The sequence below is a fragment of the Choloepus didactylus genome, chromosome 6, assembly GCF_015220235.1.
Source record: "Choloepus didactylus isolate mChoDid1 chromosome 6, mChoDid1.pri, whole genome shotgun sequence".
Lineage (NCBI taxonomy): Eukaryota > Metazoa > Chordata > Mammalia > Pilosa > Megalonychidae > Choloepus > Choloepus didactylus.
Window position 1 is genome coordinate 136,745,489 of NC_051312.1, and position 18,975 is coordinate 136,764,463.

At 46.6% G+C, this 18,975-nt stretch overlaps 1 protein-coding gene across 1 annotated transcript in view; it reads left to right on the top strand.

Annotated features, from left to right (window-relative positions):
• The window catches only part of LOC119538628 (tubulin-specific chaperone cofactor E-like protein), a 161,290-nt gene that overhangs the window by 102,107 nt on the left and 40,208 nt on the right, over window positions 1-18,975 (top strand). The window contains exons 10-15 of the mRNA XM_037841754.1: window positions 545-832; window positions 4,222-4,359; window positions 4,699-4,864; window positions 8,904-9,316; window positions 14,911-15,481; window positions 18,243-18,835. Of these exons, the coding sequence (XP_037697682.1) occupies window positions 545-832; window positions 4,222-4,359; window positions 4,699-4,864; window positions 8,904-9,316; window positions 14,911-15,481; window positions 18,243-18,835 (2,169 nt within the window). The remainder of the gene's footprint in view (window positions 1-544; window positions 833-4,221; window positions 4,360-4,698; window positions 4,865-8,903; window positions 9,317-14,910; window positions 15,482-18,242; window positions 18,836-18,975) is intronic.

Genomic DNA, 18,975 nt, shown 5'->3' on the forward strand with positions numbered 1-18,975 from the left:
TCATTACATGATAGGAGTAAAGCTTTAATACAGAGTTCCTCAATTTTTTTTAATATAACTTTTTGTTTACAGATTCTTCTCTCTCTCTTTCTCTTTTTCTGTTTATTTTGCATCTGAGACTCTGGATCAGTCTTTATTGCTCACATTACCCCCTGCCCAGCCCCAACACATACATACGCCACGCTCAGTGCTTACTCTCTCTCGTTCTCTTTCTCCTTCTCTCTCACAGACACAGACACACACACTTTCTCTCTCACTTATATACCATTTGATAGGTGTAAATAGAGATAGGACAGAGAACATGCAAATGAGACTGATTATTAATAAGAAACAAAGCCAACAACAAATTGAAAGTGAAAGAAAACCAATGAGTTTGCCTGGAAGGAAACGAACCTCCTAGCTTGGGCAATGGAAGCTGGCATTCGGAGGTTCTAATTCAGTAGTTTAAAAGTCATTTCATTCATATGATTAGGCGAACTCGGTCTGTGACTCTGCTGGGGTCATGGTTTCAGAGCCACTGTGCAAAACCTCTTTCTTTTTGTAGGTCAATAACAATGGAGTTGTTTCCTTCAATGTCCTGGTGAGCCAGTTCACGCCAGAATCCTTCCCCCTGACGGACGGGAGGGCCTTCATCGCCCCATTTTGGGCCGACGTGCACAATGGCATTCGAGGCGAGATCTATTACAGAGAGACCATGGACCCTGTCATCTTGAAAAGAGCCACCAAGGACATCAGGAAGTACTTCAAAGACATGGCAACCTTCTCTGCCACTTGGGTTTTCATTGTGACGTGGGAGGAAGTCACGTTTTATGGAGGGAGCAGCACCACGCCTGTAATAATTCAAATTTTCCATTTTCCACTTCCAACCCTGACATCTCATTCTTGTCCAGCTTCACCCCTGCGAAGGAGCCTACTTGGTAGGGCAGAGGGAAGTCAGTTTCCTTGAGTTAGAGCAGTGAGTCTTGCCACTTTCTCGGAAACGGAGGGAAGTGTCAGACCGACCAGTCCAGCCAGCTGTAATATTTCAGAAGATGTGTCACCCCAATTGCAACTCATTATGAATGTTTAAAGAGAACCCTTCTGTAATTTCCTGCAGTTGGTGGCATTCTTACTTGGCAGAAGAGAGGCTGAGGCACTGAGACCCATTTAGGAACCCAATGGTCCTTTCCTCTTGTCAGAGGCACAAAATCCATATTGCTAATTTCCTTTTTTTTTTCCTTCACAAAATCTGACAGGAAGAGGAAAATAGGGTGCTGGATCTTGGCACAAATGACCTGGCTCATTTTATCATGTTATGCTTTTTCTTTTTCTTTTTTTTGACCAGGGCCAAAATTATTCAGATTTAATGTTAATGAGAGTGGGCAGTTAAAGTATTTCATGAATAAAGTTTCAACATCTGCTCTGAAATCCCAAATGAGCAGTCAAATACGAAAGATTATCACTAGCATTATCATAAAGATAATCAACTTTCTACATAAAGGGACAGACCACAGTTCTCACGAAAGCCTGCAGCTTATTTGGGTGGCTCTTGAGGTGGAGATTTTTTGAAACAGCAGACGCGTCTTCACCTGTCTATGTCCCAGTAAACAAAGGCACTCAAAAATCTGCCCTCTGCTTTCTTAGGATTATTTCCAGTGCCACCTGTTTCCCAATTTCCTTGGCCATGTGTTTGTTTAGGGGTGGAATAGAAACTCCCGAGTTAGAGGCAGAGGTGGAAAAGTGCTGGGCTTGCAATTCATACCTGCACCCAGTAAGCACATTGAGTTTTAGCACCTTCTGGCCAGAGCATCAAGAAGCACTTTATCTCTAAAATGTTCTGTAGAACAGAAAGACACAAGTTTAAAGAGAGGATGCATTGGCTAGAAATAACCTCTAAAGAAGCATACATTTCCCTCTGTCGTGTTATGGATTGCTAACGACTCCTTGGGTGATGTTTTATGTCCTTTAAGCCTCATACCTTACAGCATTAGAAAGCAGGATGCCAGCAATCAATAAATTTTAGTGTCAGGGGAGGGGAAAAAAAAGAGAAGAAATGCCCATCAAATGCTGACCACCATTTAAAAAAAAAACACCTTACACCGGCAATAAAAATGGCAAGATAATTTAGATACTTCCAAGTTTGTACTTTGAAGTGAATTTCTGAACTAGGTGAGGACTCTTTCTGTGAGGATGAATGGAGAAGCATCTGAGTGCTTTCCTCTTCTGTATAGGAACACATGTCATCAGGCAAACTGAACACCGGGCTTCAGGGATCTTTAGAGGCACGGAATGTCCTGGGAGCCCAAAAGAAGAAGAGGGGAAGGGGACAAGTTTACTTCAAGGAAGAAAAACCTCCTGTTTATTGAACGATTACTGTGCTCCGGCACTGACAGCCTATTTTCCCATGTCAATTAACCCTCATGAAAATGTACCCCATTAGCATTATCTCCACTTTAAAGGTAAAAAACAGGCCCAGAGAGGTGAAGCAATTTGTCCAAGTGGCACCAATAGGGATTCAACCCTCAAAGGAGGCAGAGCTGGGGTTCAAACCAGAGTCTCCAATTCCAAATCCTGAACTCTTTCCCCTGGTGCCTCCTTGGAATTATCCTTGGGACTCCTGAAAATATGAAAGGGTTTTTCCAGAATTAGAAAGATGGTTTTAGAAATAAAACCCAGTAAGTAGAGTCTTGAAACAAATATGGAAGAAATCTGTAAGTGTAGGTGTGTGTGTGCATGAGAGTGAGCGTGTGCAGGAGGGCACACAAGCAAGCATGTCGATGGCGGTCAGCTTTTGGAGTGTTACTAGGGTGGCTGGCTTGGTTTTGAGGTTGACTTTAGGGATCAGAAATGGTTGGTCTCAAGACCTGTAGGGACCAAAGGAATTCGAGAGAAGGGATTCACTTCCCGAAGGGCAGCCCTGTTCAGCTTTAGTCCTTGTGTGACCTTGACTTTGCACCCATCCCTTGGGCCTGACCTTGCTAGTGACCTTATAGTAATCTTGAGCTGGCTGCTCATGCACCTCTGTGTCCCACTTTTCTCTTTTGTTGAATGGGGCTGAAGAATGACAGCATATACCTGGGCAACTTTATCATCAACGCCATCAGCAGTGGCAAGGACAGAGCTTGAGAGAAAGTTCTCCTTTACAAAAAGGGCTTTTCTTTACCTGCACCTTGTCTCGTCCCTGGGACTGTCTAGGATGAGGAGATTTGGGGCTTCCAAGATCCTCTACCCCAGTTTGATTACACTGGATAGGGATTTGGGTCTTCCTCTGGTCTAACAGAATGCTAACCAGGATGTTATCAGGCAGCTGCGAAAGTGCTAGGTTTGAATGGGAAAAGGTCAACACAGCCTCTCCTTTTAGCTCTATTTTTACTTAAGTTTCCTGAAAACATGTGTCAAGGGGAAGGGATTAGAGAAGGGAAATAGTAAAGGATGGGGTTTGCTAGAGCTTATTTCAAAAAATTGTATGCAAGGGTTTTTTGAATTTATGTTATATACCGGTCCTAAAAATTTTAAATTCAGGCAGTGTGCAATGCCAGTGCACTAAGGGATGGGCTGGGAGCTCTGGCTGGAGTCCTATTTTCTGCTGCTGGATCTCTGCAAAATTTCCAGCAGCTCGTGTCTCTTCATCTCAGTTTTCTTAGCAATAAGATGGGAAGGGGCCTAAACACCACCCATTTTGGGGTTGGTCCAAGGTACAGAGTAGTGTTGAGATTTTTGCAGATGTAAGTGGCACATTGACACTCAAGGAGAGGAGCGATTTCTCTCCACAACGTGCTTTTGAAAAAAATCACGTTCCAACTTCCATTTTAAAAAGAGGAGCCATCTCATAAGATTAGCAGTGTGCTCTGGGAAGGGAGAGAGCTAATCCAGGTCTCCGCTTTAGTCAAACTGAGTAGCATCTGCCCCCCATCCACCCCACGCTGGGAACAGTCACTGGCCTCCCTTCGCCGGCCCGGCTCTTTCCTGTAGTTTATTATCATGCTGCCATCTATAGGTGCTCTCGTAGCATCACATCTGAATTTTCTGGCTGGTGGAGAAGTCAGAGATGTAAGAGGGATGCTGACTCAGAGTCTAGGCTTTCCTCGGGCAATTTCCCTTTCACATGCATCATCCCACATGCCTCGCTTTACCCACTGGAGGCGAGAACAAATTCAGAGATGAGGGTTGTGGACAGGGAGGGTGTCGGGGAGGGAGCCTCCAGGGAAGCGTGAGTCAGAGACATCCCTTCCCATGCCGCAGGTGAACACCTTCCAGGCCGTCCTGGTGTCCGATGGCTCCTACACATTCACTCTCTTCAATTACTATGAAATTAACTGGACCACGGGAACAGCGAGTGGCGGTGATCCCCTGACAGGTCTCGGTGGAGTGATGGCACAGGTAAGGTGCTTCTCCATCCCAAGCTCCTGTGCGTTTTTTAATCACTGCATCTGCTTAGGCTGCTCAGCATCCTGCAGGGAGTCCTGCCAACAGCTTTTAACTAGAGAAGCGTATCTGATCTTGCAGGTGGGCTGGGAGGTCAGTCGTGCCCATTTTTGCTATCTTGACTCAGGTGTGGGACAGTCTGGGCAGGTATTTCCCCAGAATGGGGACTCCAGTGACTCCAGGTAAAGGGGTCTCTCTCACTTCAGGTGTGCTAGATTCTGAAAATGAGGGCAAGTTAACCAATGGGGGCTGGTATATGCACTCCAAAGTCGCATGTTAACTTCTGTGCACCAGGCAGGATTTAATGGTGGAAACCTCACCAACTTCTTCAGTCTCCCGGGGTCAAGAACCCCCGATATCGTGAACATCCAGGAGACGACGAACGTCAATGTTCCAGGCCGCTGGGCATTTAAAGTTGACGGGAAGGAAATTGACCCGGCCAACGGCTGTACCTCCAGAGGTAACTGCTTTTCCTCTTCTCGGTGGCAAAGCCGGGTGGGTTTCGTTTCGATTGACAGGCAGGCTTTTAAGCCACGGGGGCGGACTCGTTGCTGATGCCTTACTCTTTTGACATCTCTCTGCTGGGTAATGGAGATCGAGGTAATTTTAGCAGGCACATTCATCACAGCAGGAGCTGAGACCCTGCCTTTGCCACGCTGCGGTTTTATCAGTCCTCGGCTCCCTGTTCTGCCCAGCCCCAAAGGGGACCGGGAGCTAGAGTGCAGTCTAAGCCAGAGGGACAGAAGGAAGCCCTCCTGTTTAACATTATTTTTGTTGTTGCTGTTGCCATTTCCTCCTTTTAATTTTTCTCATCTTTCCACTTGCTCTGCCATCTGCACTTTGTGGATCCACGGGAGTGGGCGAATTTGGAGCCTTGCCAAGTCCCTACGAGGGTAAATCAGTGCTTCCTACTACAACTACAAAGAAAGAAAGAAAGAAAGAAAACATCTTAGGCTTTGGGATAGCTTCTCTCCTAAAAATCCTCTGAGCAGCAGCAAAACATCCAGGAATTAGTAGTGAATCAAAGCTGGCTTGAGAACCTGTGAACCAGCTGTAGCTGAACCCCAGTGGGTTTCCTTTAGACCAGCATCAGAAGTTTGGTGCCTTCTCTAGAGTATCAAAACCTCTTTGGATGTGCAAAATAGCCTAGGATCTCACAGGCACATCCCAGTTTATGAGATTTCTGCTTCTTATGTCTCCAAAAGTATTAAGAAAATGGGATTTCTGTTACTATTTCTTCTTCCAGGAGTAGAAGCTATAGCAACTAGAAGTAGGAAATTGTTTGTCCGTCCATCCATCTGTTACATCTCTCCAATGCACATTTTGAGAGCTCCAGCGAGGTAGCAGCCACTCTATGGGGTGCCAGAGACCAAGGTGCTCCAACCTCTCAGGCTGCTACTATAGAGGAAGCAGCCTCCAGAACAACGAGGACATGTGTTACACTAGACTGGATAGACATGAGCTCCTGGTGCTGCGGACGTACAGAGGAAGATGCCAGAGAAAGCATGTTTATTGGGTGTTTCCAGATCTCTAAGAAAGTGTTGGGTTGGGAGGACAGTTTCAGGAGATCTCTTCCCCTCATCAAATAGAAAGCATGTGGCCTGAGGGCTGCGTGCCTCGGCTTCTCTCTTGGCTCAGCTATAATATGTTGAATACACAGAAATGCCCTAACCACATGGTGTGACGTGCCCATGCCTTCTGCCCCCATTCCCTGCCCTGTGGTCAGGTTTAAGACCTTTGCTCTAAGTAAAGGTCATTTGTGAAGATGGCCTGCCTGCACATCCTTGCCTCTGGGCTCTGTAAAGTCCCCCATGTCCAGAATAGCAAATGCATGTTTTTGGAGCTAAGCCGGCATTAAAATGGATAGGAAAGCATCTGGTTCCAAAGCTCACCAGGATTTCAGAGGTTGTGCCTTCCCCCCTGCCAGAACATAAATACAGCCTCATTGAAGGTGTGTGAAAGGGACCGACCAGTGCCACCTATCTTCCTCCCCTCCATGGCCTGTGCTAGGAACCCGATAAGTTACAGACTCTTCCCCAAATGCCTCCCCACCTTTGTTTAAGCATCACCAAGCTGAGTGGCTGTGGCTGTGCAGCATGAGTGCCCAGTGACAGCCTCTCACCTGAGTGCTGAGAATGAAATGCTATTAAAATGGACAGCTTTGGCTGGCAGAGCTGGGCAACTGGTCAGGTGCCAGCTATGTACATAGTCCCCGCTTTGACTTTATTCTTTTCCTCCTGAGTTATGAGCTTGGGTTTCATATACGGGACAAATTCAATATCCTTATCCAGTCTGCTGTGCATTTTTATGTGCCGCTGGACATATATCAATCTAATGAGATTGAGATCTGGCCTGGGTTATTGCAAGGGAAGTGTTGTGTCAAGGTGGTTTATTATATTATCATTTCGCAAACAAAATTATCTCAGTGAGTCTGCCTTTTGGTCCAAACCTCCTCTATTCAGAGGCATTTCCTCTCATTTATTGGAAGCCTGAAAAAAGCAGGGACTGGAAATGGTCCCAAGAGGAGGCTGTTGCAATTTATGTAGCCCTGGACTAGTGCCAAAGAGTGGTGAGGACTGAAGGGCTCATTATATGGGCTGATGCATATGACCTACTGTGAATGTGACTGAATCTATTATCCCATTTTTGGACCCTATTATCAAACAGGTATGAAGCATATTTGCCTACTGAGACATAATTTTTCCTGTTGCGCAGACATAGAAAGGAACATTACTTGGGTTAACCTGCACCCTGGTGCTATTCTTTAGGTATTCAACTCTATAAAACTTGAGAAGTATTAGCAACCCTACAAACTACAGTCACTCTTGGTGCCTGACATTATTGATGTTTCTTAACGTTGTGTCTGTGATAGTTTTCTCTTCAGACTGCCTTAACTTACAAATGCTTCCACCTCTAATCGGCATGTGCCAGCTTTGTATAGCATTACTGTTCTCCATGAGACAAGGCTGAGAAAAGAGTGTCACCCCATTACAGATTAGAAAAACCAAGACACACAGATGTTGCCAGTTGCCTTGGAAGTTGGTTGCAGACTGTTGTGTTGCAGACTGTGGAACTACTGGGACTATTGCCTACTTCTCTTGATGCCCCTGCACCCACCCACCCAAGAACCACAGCCCCCAATGCAGAGAGGCCCCTATTGCAATGGAAGGTTGATGTTATCAACTAGCATCTTAGTTTGCCCAAGCTGCTATAACAAATACCACACAATGGATTGGCCTAAACAACAGGAATCTTACCTCATGGTAAGCCTCCTGGGATCTGTAGCATTGTGGTGCTGCCTGTCACTGTCCTTGGAGTTCCTTGGCTGACATCTCTGCCTCATGTCACCTGGTGAGGTCCTCTCCTTTCTTTTCCGGGTTCCCACCAACTTCCAGCTTCTCCCTGTGGCCTTCTCTTTATAAGGCCTCCAGCAATCTGGATTAAGACCCACCCTCATTCAGTTGGGCCACACTTTTTAATTAAAAATAACATCTTCAAGAGGTCCTATTTACAATGGGTTCACACCTATAGGAATGCAGATTAAGAATAAGAACATGTTTTTCCTAGACTGCATAATGTAATCTACCCTAATAAATATCAAAGTATATATAAATTTATTTATTTAGGGAATTGGTTTTAAAGTTGGGATATCTACCAAATAAATAATAGTGAATATTTTTAAAATTAGTGCTACCCTTAAAACAATTCTACCACCCCACTCCCACTTCATTGTCTATTGACCTAGATTTTGTCAAGTTGAGTCCGAAGAGAGAGAAGCCATGCCCTTGAGCAGGGCCTAGAGTGGGAGAGAAGGCAGCATGCATAGGTGTAAGTTCTGCTTATGTAGCATCCGCAGGACTTAGCAGCCTTTGCAGGAAAGGACCCAGGTTACAGGCTACAGGTCATTCTGTAGGTGCCAAACCAGAGGTCAGCCCTTTGCAGCATCTTCCCAGGGAGCCTGGAATTCAAACTTGTGCATCTGATTCCTGATTCATGCTACTAATTGCTATTGGTACATACGAGATTCCCAATAAATGTTTGGTGAATGAATGGGTGAGTGAATGGACAATTTAGCACAAGATGTAACAGTTTTGCTGAGTTACATGGTAAGCTGTATCTTCCTCAGAATCCCCTTCTCCTTTTCCTGAAAGGGAGGAGATAACTCCTTCCCCATGGATTAATGACAACCTGTCTTTCCTTGAATGAAGGTTTCATCACCAGCTGTGGAGACAGTAATGCCAAGAGCTTGATTTCAGATTCAGGGAGACCCAGCTTTGAATGCCGGCTTCACCACTGAGTTGCTGAGTGAACTGGGATGGATGACTCAATGTCCCTTGAGCCTCGGTTTTCTCACTTGTAAAATGTGAGGTTGCAATACTTACCTCAGAAGGTTTCTTGGATGAATTGAATGCTATAATGCACAAAAGCATTTACCCCAATTCTTGAAACAGAGACTAAAGCGCTCAATAAATGTTGGCTCCAATGTCATTATTTCCCAGGACAGTTCCTCCGGCGAGGGGAGGTGTTTTGGGATGACCTGAACTGCACCATCAAGTGCCGCTGCCTGGACTTCAACAATGAGATCTACTGCCAGGAGGCCGCTTGTGGCCCCTACGAGGTGTGCGAACCCAAAGGCAAATTCTTCTACTGCAGCCCCTTGGAGACCAGCACGTGCGTGGTGTTTGGGGAGCCGCACTACCACACTTTTGACGGCTTCCTCTTCCACTTCCAAGGCTCCTGTGCCTACCTGCTGGCCCGACAGTGTCTGCAGACTTCCAGCCTCCCCTTCTTCAGTGTGGAGGCCAAGAACGAGCACCGCGGGGGCTCAGCTGTCTCCTGGGTGAAGGAGCTCTCTGTCGAGGTGAATGGCTACAAGATTCTCGTCCCCAAAGGAAGCTACGGTAAAGTCAAGGTAAGGCCCCCTCTGTCCTGCAGGGGAGATGGAGAAGCTAAAGATGCTTCAGCCTGGGGAAGAATCTCCCAGATCTATGGACTCTGCTGTTTGTCTCTCCACAGAACCAGAGAGATGGGTGGATCTTCCTCCCTTGCAAATGTAGTGTGAAATTCTTTACCAGCCCAAATTTTATCTACATAAGAGCTAACCTAGGCTCTCAACTTGGCTTGCCTATCTTCTCTGTAACTTTTTTTTTTACATTAACATTCCCTCATAAACACTGATATACACGTACACTCTCACACTCACATTTACACAGGTGCATAGCTCAGAAGTACCTGAGAAGAGAAGTAAGATCAATTTCCCGTGGTCCTGGTTTGCATTAGTTGGATCCATGTGACCACATCCAGGAGATGGTGTGAACAAAGCACAAATCCTTAATTCACTTCAGCCTTTGATTCACGATCCTTACCCCACTTCACTTTCCAGCCTATTTTCCCAAACGTGACTGCTTCATTCTCAGAGAAACCTCTAAACTGAAGGATGTCTCCAGAGGCAGCAGCTGTGCAAGGACTTGGAGTGGCCTGGTGACTTCATTAGAAGCCCTGGGTGAGAAGGTCTCAAGGCACCTTTGCCCAGGCCCTCCCTAAGAGAACTCCCCATTCCTGCCTGGAATAAGCAGGGGCCTGGCTCTCTGCCAGGTCCATCTGTTTAGCATATACAAATGATTCTTGTCATTGTCCACCTGGATTTTGAGCTGGGGCACTGACAAAAGAGGGAAAGCAAAAAGCCACAAGCAATTACTGAAATTGTGGATGCCCCAATTTTCATAATGTTAATGAAGAACTTACAGCAATCACATATTTATTCCAGCACTACCAACCAACCCCACGCAATCCCTAATCCTTGTGAATGGGGTCACTGCAGAGACTACAAACCAGGATAGACGCCAGTGCAGGGATTTCTTTCTTTCTTTTTTAAATATGTGTTGTGATTTAATTGATGTAGCACAGCCACCAAAAGGCAGGACCAAGGAACTAATGCTACTTTTTCTGGCTCTGCCTTTCCTAGGTCTGTGCAGTCTATCAGTCTCATAATTAGAAAAGTGAGTTATTGCTGTGGTCGACATGCCAGTTTGCTTGTTATTTGGTTAGTCTCTCTAGGAACAGCTCTGTATATCAATTCAAAACAAAGAGTTAGGGTACAGAAGGTTGGAGCTTTTCCCTTTTAAATTTATCCTGTGCTCTTGAGCACTATACTTATCCTTGTAGATGGATGCTAACATCGCAAGCAAGAAAAATCTCCACTAGCTTTTCCCTGCTTGCCAATAGCGTGGGGATGATGTGTGTGGTATCTGTAGACAAAAAAGAAAGCTTCATGTTTATTCCTCTTTTCCATTTTGATTAAAATTCTTTTTCACTCACAGTCAGACTTTTTTTGTTTTAGAAAGGAAGGGGCACTGTCATTTCTTTCAGGCTCAGCCACTCTGCTAATTTTGCATGGCTCTATTCCATCGTCCAAGCATAGGGCATGGATTCCTCAATTTTCTGTAGTGACAGGGAGATGTGGATGTGAATATAAATGCTTCAGAAAGAAAAGGTTATGTGATGCCAACTGCAAACTAACAGTGACTTCCTTTTCCTTTTGCCAAATGACTTCCAAGTGTCTTTGAATACACCTGCTCTCTGCTGGGGAGAGTGGCTCGATGGACGGCACAGCCGCCACCTGGGGTGAAATGAGGCATGGGAAGCAGGGAGGAGCCCAATATTCCCATGGGGCTGCTGAACTTTTTAGACACACCGTGCCAGGCTGGGAACGACCACTGAGGTCTGTTCTTTCCAATGACAGGGACCCTTTTGCCATATGCTTGTGTTACGAGATGGGTTCTGCATAAAGATTTTCCCCTGTGAAAATCTATCATTTGTTCTCAAATGATAAACAGTTTAGGATCACATATGCTTATGGGAGCCAAAGAAAGCCAGAGTCCCTAAAATCTATACATTGTAAATGTCTCCTAATCAAAACTTATCAGTTTTCATTTTACTCCCCCAGATAAAGGCAAGTAGTATGGGATACTCCAGGGAAAAAGGTGCCCAGGTCATCATACAGTTTTGAATAGCTCTGACTCGTGGGTCTGACTGGGTTAAATCACTGTGCATTCATTCCCAGTTGAGTGGCCTCTTTATGCTTCATTCCCTTCATCTGTAAAATGGGGTCTTCGTGTCCAGGAACCTGGGCATTGGGGCTGTAGTCTGGACCAGCTGCCTCTCCTCAGTGCTGGGACAGAGGGCACAGAGAGCAGCAGGGAGGGCATGGCTTTGGAGCCTGACCGGTGGCAGTCAGGCCCTGTCGCTTATAAGTCACATTGCCCCTGAACCTCAGTTTCCTCATCTGTAAAAGGAGAAGCTGATATGGACCTTCAGAGGCTGTCGTGAGGATTAAATAGAATAACCACATGCAGGACGTCTAATGCAAAGCCTGGCACATAGTAGGTGCTCAATACATGCGGTTCCACACTGCCATTCCCTCCGGGAAGTCTTTTTTAGCTCTAAGCCCTATGCTTCTGTGATTCTATGTCTCTCTCCTTACTTTGCCCCTTCCACACCTTGGAAGAGACACTGTCGAGGAAGGAAATGAGTAGAATACAGGAGAAGTAGGAAAAGCAAAGAGGTGAAGCTGATCAACCGTTGGCTAACCAAGATCCAATGCAGGGAAACCAGATGAGACAATTGCAATATCCAGGAACAGTCTACCTCATGGCTTCAGCTTTGAGACACACAAGATCTTGCTTCTTGGCAGGAGCTTAAGTGAGAGTCAGAGAGAGAGCTCAGTGGTTGATGTATCTGGCATTTGAAATTACACCAACCTTGGGGAAGATTTCATTTCCCACATCTCAGCATAGAATGATATGTAATAATCATTTAGTGCTCTTGCTAGCTGACCTTCCTTAGCATATGGCTCTTCTCACCCTCGTTGGCTAACCCTCCTCCTAAGAGATGAGGATGAATTAATCAACCTCTAGGTTTTACTTCTAGTTTTGGCTCTCTGCAGGAAAATTTATTTCCCCAGCCCATTTTTCTTGTCCTCTTCTCCACTCAGTCTTATGAACCTCTAGATTCATAATGCTCATAAGTGAATTGCACATGGTGTCTGCCTTGGTAGTTCTTGGGAGAGATGCTTGGCCAATCTGTTTTCTCCCCAGACATTTCCAAAAGAAGGAACAATGGTATCAGGAAAAGCCCTTGTCCTTCCCATGTTACAGAAATCAGTTTGGGTCCAGGGCAGCCTGGGAAGCATGTGTGCACATACAGTGAATCCCAGATAGCACTGCTCTTGGACTAACCATTCCAACCCAGCCCACAAATGTGAAAGTTTATAGGTGTTAGGCATGGTAAGTGTGAAACAGAAGAAAATTAACTTGTTAAGCCCCTATTCACAGGAGAGAGACACCTGGGACTCATCCTTGATTCTTCTCTCCTCTCTTACACCTACTGTAGAAAATCACCAGGGCCTGCTGGCTTTACTCTGTAAGACCGTGCCTCCTCTTCCTGTCCTCCATCCACCTGGACTTGTGAGCAATCACCTGTCTGGTTTCCCTGCTTCTAATCTCGTCATACTCCAATGCACCCTTCATCTGTGTCATTCTCCTGCTTAAAACCCTTCAGAGGCTTTCCTTACAGAAGAGGAATGCAAGTGGGTTGTGTTTTGTTTTGTTTCCAACATGGCATAAAAGGCCCTGCAAGATCTGTTCTCAACAGAGAAGCCAGAGTAATTCTTCTAAAACAGAAGTCAGGTCTTGTCGATCCTTTGCTCTAAACACCTACTTGGCCCTCTGTCTCGCTCAGTACCAAAGCTCAAGTCTTCCCAGTGGCTGGACGGCTCTACCAGTGCCAGATGCTGTTATCTGTCTTCTACCATTCTCCCTCCTTGCTCTCTCTGCTCCAGCCACACTGGCTGTCTTGATGTCCTTGGAGCACCCAGGCACATTCCACCTTAGGGCCTGGCTGCTCCCTTTGTGTGAAACAGTCTTCTCCGGTTTGCTAAAGCTGCCATTATGCAAAACACCAGAATTGAATTGGCTTTTATAAAGGGGGTTTATTTAGTAACAAATTTACAGTCCTAAGGCCATATGAGTGTCCAAACCAGGGCATCAGCAAGAGGATACCTTCACTGAAGAACGGCCGATGGCATCTGGAACACCTCTGTAGGCTGGGAAGGCACGTGGCTGGTGTGTGCTGGTCCTTTGCTCCTGGGTTGCGTTTCGAAATAGCTTTCCCCAAAATGTCTCTGGGTTTCTCCAAACCAGCCCACACTCTCAACCCAGATAAAGGTGGGGCTTGCTTCCTCATATCAAATGTCGCCTTCTGGGGGAAGTCTTCCTTGACCGTCCTATTCAAAATTAGAAACCCTCTTCCCGACCACCCTCATTCCTGCTTTCAATTTCTCCGCAACACTTCTCTGATATAACATGTATTTTCCTTATTCATTTTGTCTGTTGGTTTCCTCAGCAAGAATATAAGCTCCACGAGGCAGGAATTTGTCTGCTCTGTTCATTGCTGATCCCCAACTCTTAGACAGATTCTTAACACACAGAAAGGGTCACGTAAATCTTTGTTGAATGAGTGGACCTCATCTGTGTCTCCTGGCTTGCGTCTCCAGCTTTGGCTCTGGCCACTTCTTCCCTGTGCAGTCCAGTAATACCCAGTGGCTGTTCCCATCCACACACTGCTGTTTGTAACCATCCTGCCTTTATTCTCTTGTCCTCAAATTCCTTGCCCCCTACTCTTTCTTTGGCCACTTCCTTAAAGACTCAGGTCAGACTTAACTCTTCTAATGAGCCTTCCATGACTCCCTTACTGGTCCCCCATTGCATCATCAATTAATTCATATTTAAAATAGTATATTATACCATTATCTATTTGTACCTCTTCCTCTGAGAGCTCCTTTGGGGAGAGAGACAATTATTTTTTCATTCTTTATTTTTCAGTACCTAATATAGTGCTTGGTACAAGTAGGTGTTCAAATGTTACGACTGAATGAGTGATTAAATAACGTTGTCCTGCCATCGGAGTTACAGGGTGGAACACTCCAAGAATAAAACCAGGGCAGCCTCAGAAGCTAAACTGTGTCAAACCACCTAACAGCACACATTTCAGTTGGAGGAGAGGTCAGTGGGTACGAAAGGCAGTGAAGGGGTCATGAAAATTTGTGACTTCAGTTGAGACTTAAAGAATGGACTTAGAGGAATAAAAAGGAAGAATGAGGGGACGAGTCTTTCAAGAAAAGACTTGATGCTAGCCCGAGAGCCGGCTAGGCAGGGTTGACACCACCCAGTCCCCAGAGGACTGTCTGGTCTGGGGTGTCCTGTAGTGGCACTAGAAACACCAAGTCTCTCTCGACTCAAATGTGCATTGCTCAGGCTGACCCTCAGCCCCCCTGGCCTCTAGGACTCTCCAAGCCTTTGCCTCAGTAAGAGGAAAGCCCACTGGGGCCTGGATATTTTGGGGGGTCCTTCTCTCTGGAGCACTGAGTTGCTTTGCCTCCCTTGCCTGACGTCTGCTGGACACCATTGCTCCTGCTCACCTGCCTTTTACTGTTACTGTTGTTGGCAGGTTAATGACCTGGTGACTTCTTTGCCCGTCACCTTAGACTTGGGGGCAGTGAAAATCTACCAGAGCGGCATGTCTACTGCCGTGGAAACGGACTTTGGGCTCTTAGTGACGTTTGACGGCCAGCACTATGCCTCCATTTCCATCCCAGGCTCCTACATCAACTCCACTTGTGGGCTCTGTGGGAACTACAATAAGAACCCCCTGGACGATTTCCTCCGGCCGGACGGGAGGCCGGCCATGTCTGTCCTGGACCTGGGCGAGAGCTGGCGTGTCCACCACCCCGAATGGAAGTGCGACTCGGGCTGTGTGGACAACTGCACGCAGTGTGACACCACCACCGAAGCCCTCTACTTCGGCGCCGACCACTGCGGCTTCCTCAACAGGACGGACGGCCCCTTGTGGGAGTGTGGCACCGTCGTGGACCCCACGGCCTTTGTCCACAGCTGCGTGTACGACCTGTGCAGCATGCAGGACAACGGCACGCTGCTCTGCCAGGCCATCCAGGCCTATGTCCTTGTGTGCCAAGCCCTCGGCATTCCCATCGGAGACTGGAGAACCCAGACTGGGTGTGGTAAGCACGCATCCCCCAGCCAAAGGAAGGGCCTCTCCCAGGCAGGAGGGCCGGGGTTGGGTTTCAGGGCTCTTCAAAAACTAGCAAGACAAAAGGTCCGAGAGTGAGGCTAAGGTCAAAATATTACAAATGATAAAGAGCGAACTGTAAGTGGATCTTGACTTTTCTCCCTACCCAGTATTATGGCCAGAAAATGAGGAACCGTTGATTATTGTTCATGGTCCAGAAGCATGGAATGCATGGCAGGAAGTACGTGGCCAGAGGAAGGCCCTGTATCAGGGGGCGGCCATCCAGCCATCCCAGGGTTGAGTGAGGAGGTGGGGCTTTCAGAGATGGAGGGGCATCCTTTGTGGCTCAGTGTGTGCAGAAGCTGGCCAGATAATCAAAACCAGGCGTAGGGAGAATAATTCATTTCCCAAGTATAATACCTGCAGCTTTTCTTCCTTGACTCTCTCTTCTCCATTTTCAATTGCTTTAGAGTATGTGCACCTCGCTCTGAAGCATTTCAGCTGGCCGCTGCTGGCGAAGAAAGGGCTACTGTAGAGAGTAGAATATTCCAATAAAGAATATTCCTTTTTCCGAAATGCTTAATTGTTAGGAAAAGCCCCAACGCTATGGAGGAAATCAGGTTCTTTTGAATTATACTTTTGAATCAGTATTTGAGACCATTTAGTTGTCTCATTTTTTTTTTCCTTCTGTCTCATTGAAATGTCTCTCTTTCCCCAATTATGTAAAACTTAAAAGCAAACAAACAAAAAGCAAAAAAACAAATAGCTTCTCTGAATTTTGTTTCCTTTCTGGTCTTTGGTTTTCTCTATATGAGTAAACAGAAAATTATAATCCATGCATTGGAGAGTGCTATAGAGATAAGAAGATTTAAAAGTTTCTTTAAATTCCAAGGGCAGAGGGAAATTATTTTTTTGTCTTCTCTGTAGAGGTTGGACTTTCATAAATCATCATGTATCAGATTCATGCTAATTCTTTAAGTATTGGTCAATCTGTAGAAAAGAGAGCATGTTTTTCTTGCTGGGTGTCTGACCAGACTTTATTCTGCCCTGAGCATCCATAGCCCTAGGCATGTTTCAAGTTGAGATTGAATATGACTTCTCTTTGATCCTTGTATAATCTAATAGCATCCAAATTTCCTAACTAAATGTTCACCTATAATGTCTCTACCTTTTCCTAGTGGTACTATTTTCCAATCTTCCACAGTTTTCTCCCAAGCTTTGCTTCTCTCTCTCTCTCTGATTACCCCCTTCCCCCGTACTCTATTTCCGTGGGATGAATTATATTTAATTCAGAAAGCTATTTTACTAGACCCTCAAGCCCCTACATGTTGGATTCAACCAGACCCAAACATTTACATAAATTCAGACGTAGTTAAAATAAGAATTGAAGGTTCTTTTGGCAAGAGGAGCCTTCAGAAGGTATCTAGTCCTGTAAGATAGTCCAGTGTATCAGAGGAAAGGTTATCAAAAGCTCTGTCAGCTTCTGCAAAGATGTCAGAGCCACCCAATCATTTCAGTTCTGGCTCTAACTAGGCCCTAGAGAGAAGGGCAATTCCCTGTCCTGCAGGCCCACTTCTGACCATCTGGCTACAAACTTGGGGTGCCCACCACCCCCTTGGGTTCGACAATTTGCTAGAACGACTCACAGAACTCCCTGAAAGCTCTATATTTATGATTAGAGCTTTAGTATGGTAAAATAAGTCCAAGGAAGAGATGCATAGGGTGGGGGACATCTGGGAGGGTCTCAAACACAAGCTCCCGTATTCTCACCACATGGAATCAGAATGAGTGCAAGCAGCCATGTATTTTCTCAATCATGGAAACTCATCACGGCTTCAAGGGTCCCAAGTTTATATGAGGTCTTATTTCGTAGGCATGATTGATGGACTCAATGTCACATGGTTGAGCTCAATCTGTAGCCCCTTCCCCTCCCAGAGGACTCAAAGACCCAAGCCCCCTAATCACCAGGTTGGTCTCTCTGGTCAGGCCAGCCCCTCACCCTAAGACTGCCCACCACCCTCCCTGTCGTCTCATTAACAAAAGACACTCTATCACAGGAAATCCCAAAGATTTAGAGGTTGCTTCCACAGGAACTGAGGGCAAAAATCAGCCAAGATTTTTCATTATACTGCAGGCTGACCCCTGGTCTTTAGCCATAGTTTCTTTATCTCATGCACAAGTCATTCAGATACTTGTTATTTTTAATATCCCAGGAATTCATTTCCACAGCCTTCCTTGGTCAGCTGTAAGGTATTTTAAGTACTTCCCTGTTAGAAATTCCATGTTTTCCAATTACTCCTCTGACAGTTAAATTTTTCATTTCTCCTGAAAGTTGGATTTCATGTCCTTCTAAGAAGGAGCCATGCTCTTTAAAAGCAAGTCAACTTGTATGTCTGTCAGTGGAAGTTGCTAGTTCCATAAATCATTCAATGATAATTCTATTTTGAATAATCAGTCTAGCCTAATTAGGAGAGCAACCACAAGTTGGATTTCAGTCAAGACCATCAAACTAGAGTATATGTCCACAATTCAATTATATTGCTCAGTAGCCAAGATGAACGCAGTTGGGCTCCTTTTCACGGATGCCACCTTAGGTGTCTCCCCCCCAGTGAGCAGCCACTGCTCCCTCACTCAAGGAGCTCAATGATCTGGAAGACGAATTGTTTCCCCAGCTCCTCCTGCCGGCCGGATTCTGGGCGCTTGGCTTCGGGTGCGTTCCCCGGTCACGCTCTCTCCCTTTCCCCCCACGTCAGCGTCCATGGTGCAGTGCCCGAGCTTCAGCCACTACTCCCTGTGCACCAGCAGCTGCCCCGACACGTGCTCGGACCTGACAGCCTCCCAGAACTGCCCCACGCCCTGCACGGAGGGCTGCGAGTGCAACGAGGGCTTCGTCCTCAGCACCAGCCAGTGTGTCCCGCTGCACCAGTGCGGCTGCGACTTCGACGGCCACTACTACACCCTGGGCGAGTTCTTCTGGGCCACCGCCAACTGCACGATGCAGTGCCTGTGCGAGGAGGGCGGGGACGTGCACTGCTTCAACAAGACCTGCCGCGGCGAGGAAGTGTGCGCCGTGGAGGACGGCTACCAGGGCTGCTTCCCCAAGCGCGAGACCGTGTGCCTGCTCAGCCAGAACCAGGTGCTGCACACCTTCGACGGGGCCGCCTACGCCTTCCCCTCGGAGTTCTCCTACACCCTCCTGAAGACCTGCCCCGAGCGGCCCGAGTACCTGGAGATCGATATCAACAAGAAGAAGCCTGAAGCCGGGCCCGCTTGGCTCCGGGGTCTTCGGATCCTGGTGGCTGACCAGGAGGTCAAGATAGGCGGCCTTGGGGCTTCGGAAGTCAAGGTAAGGTTCCTTGCTGCTTTGAGGGTTTTCGATGAGTCGCACCAAGTGAAGGAGCTTGCCATTCTCTTCAGGTTGGCCTTTCTGCCTCCAACCAGGAGAGGATGACAAGAAGGAAAAGGGAGCCCTTTTCATCAGCCCCA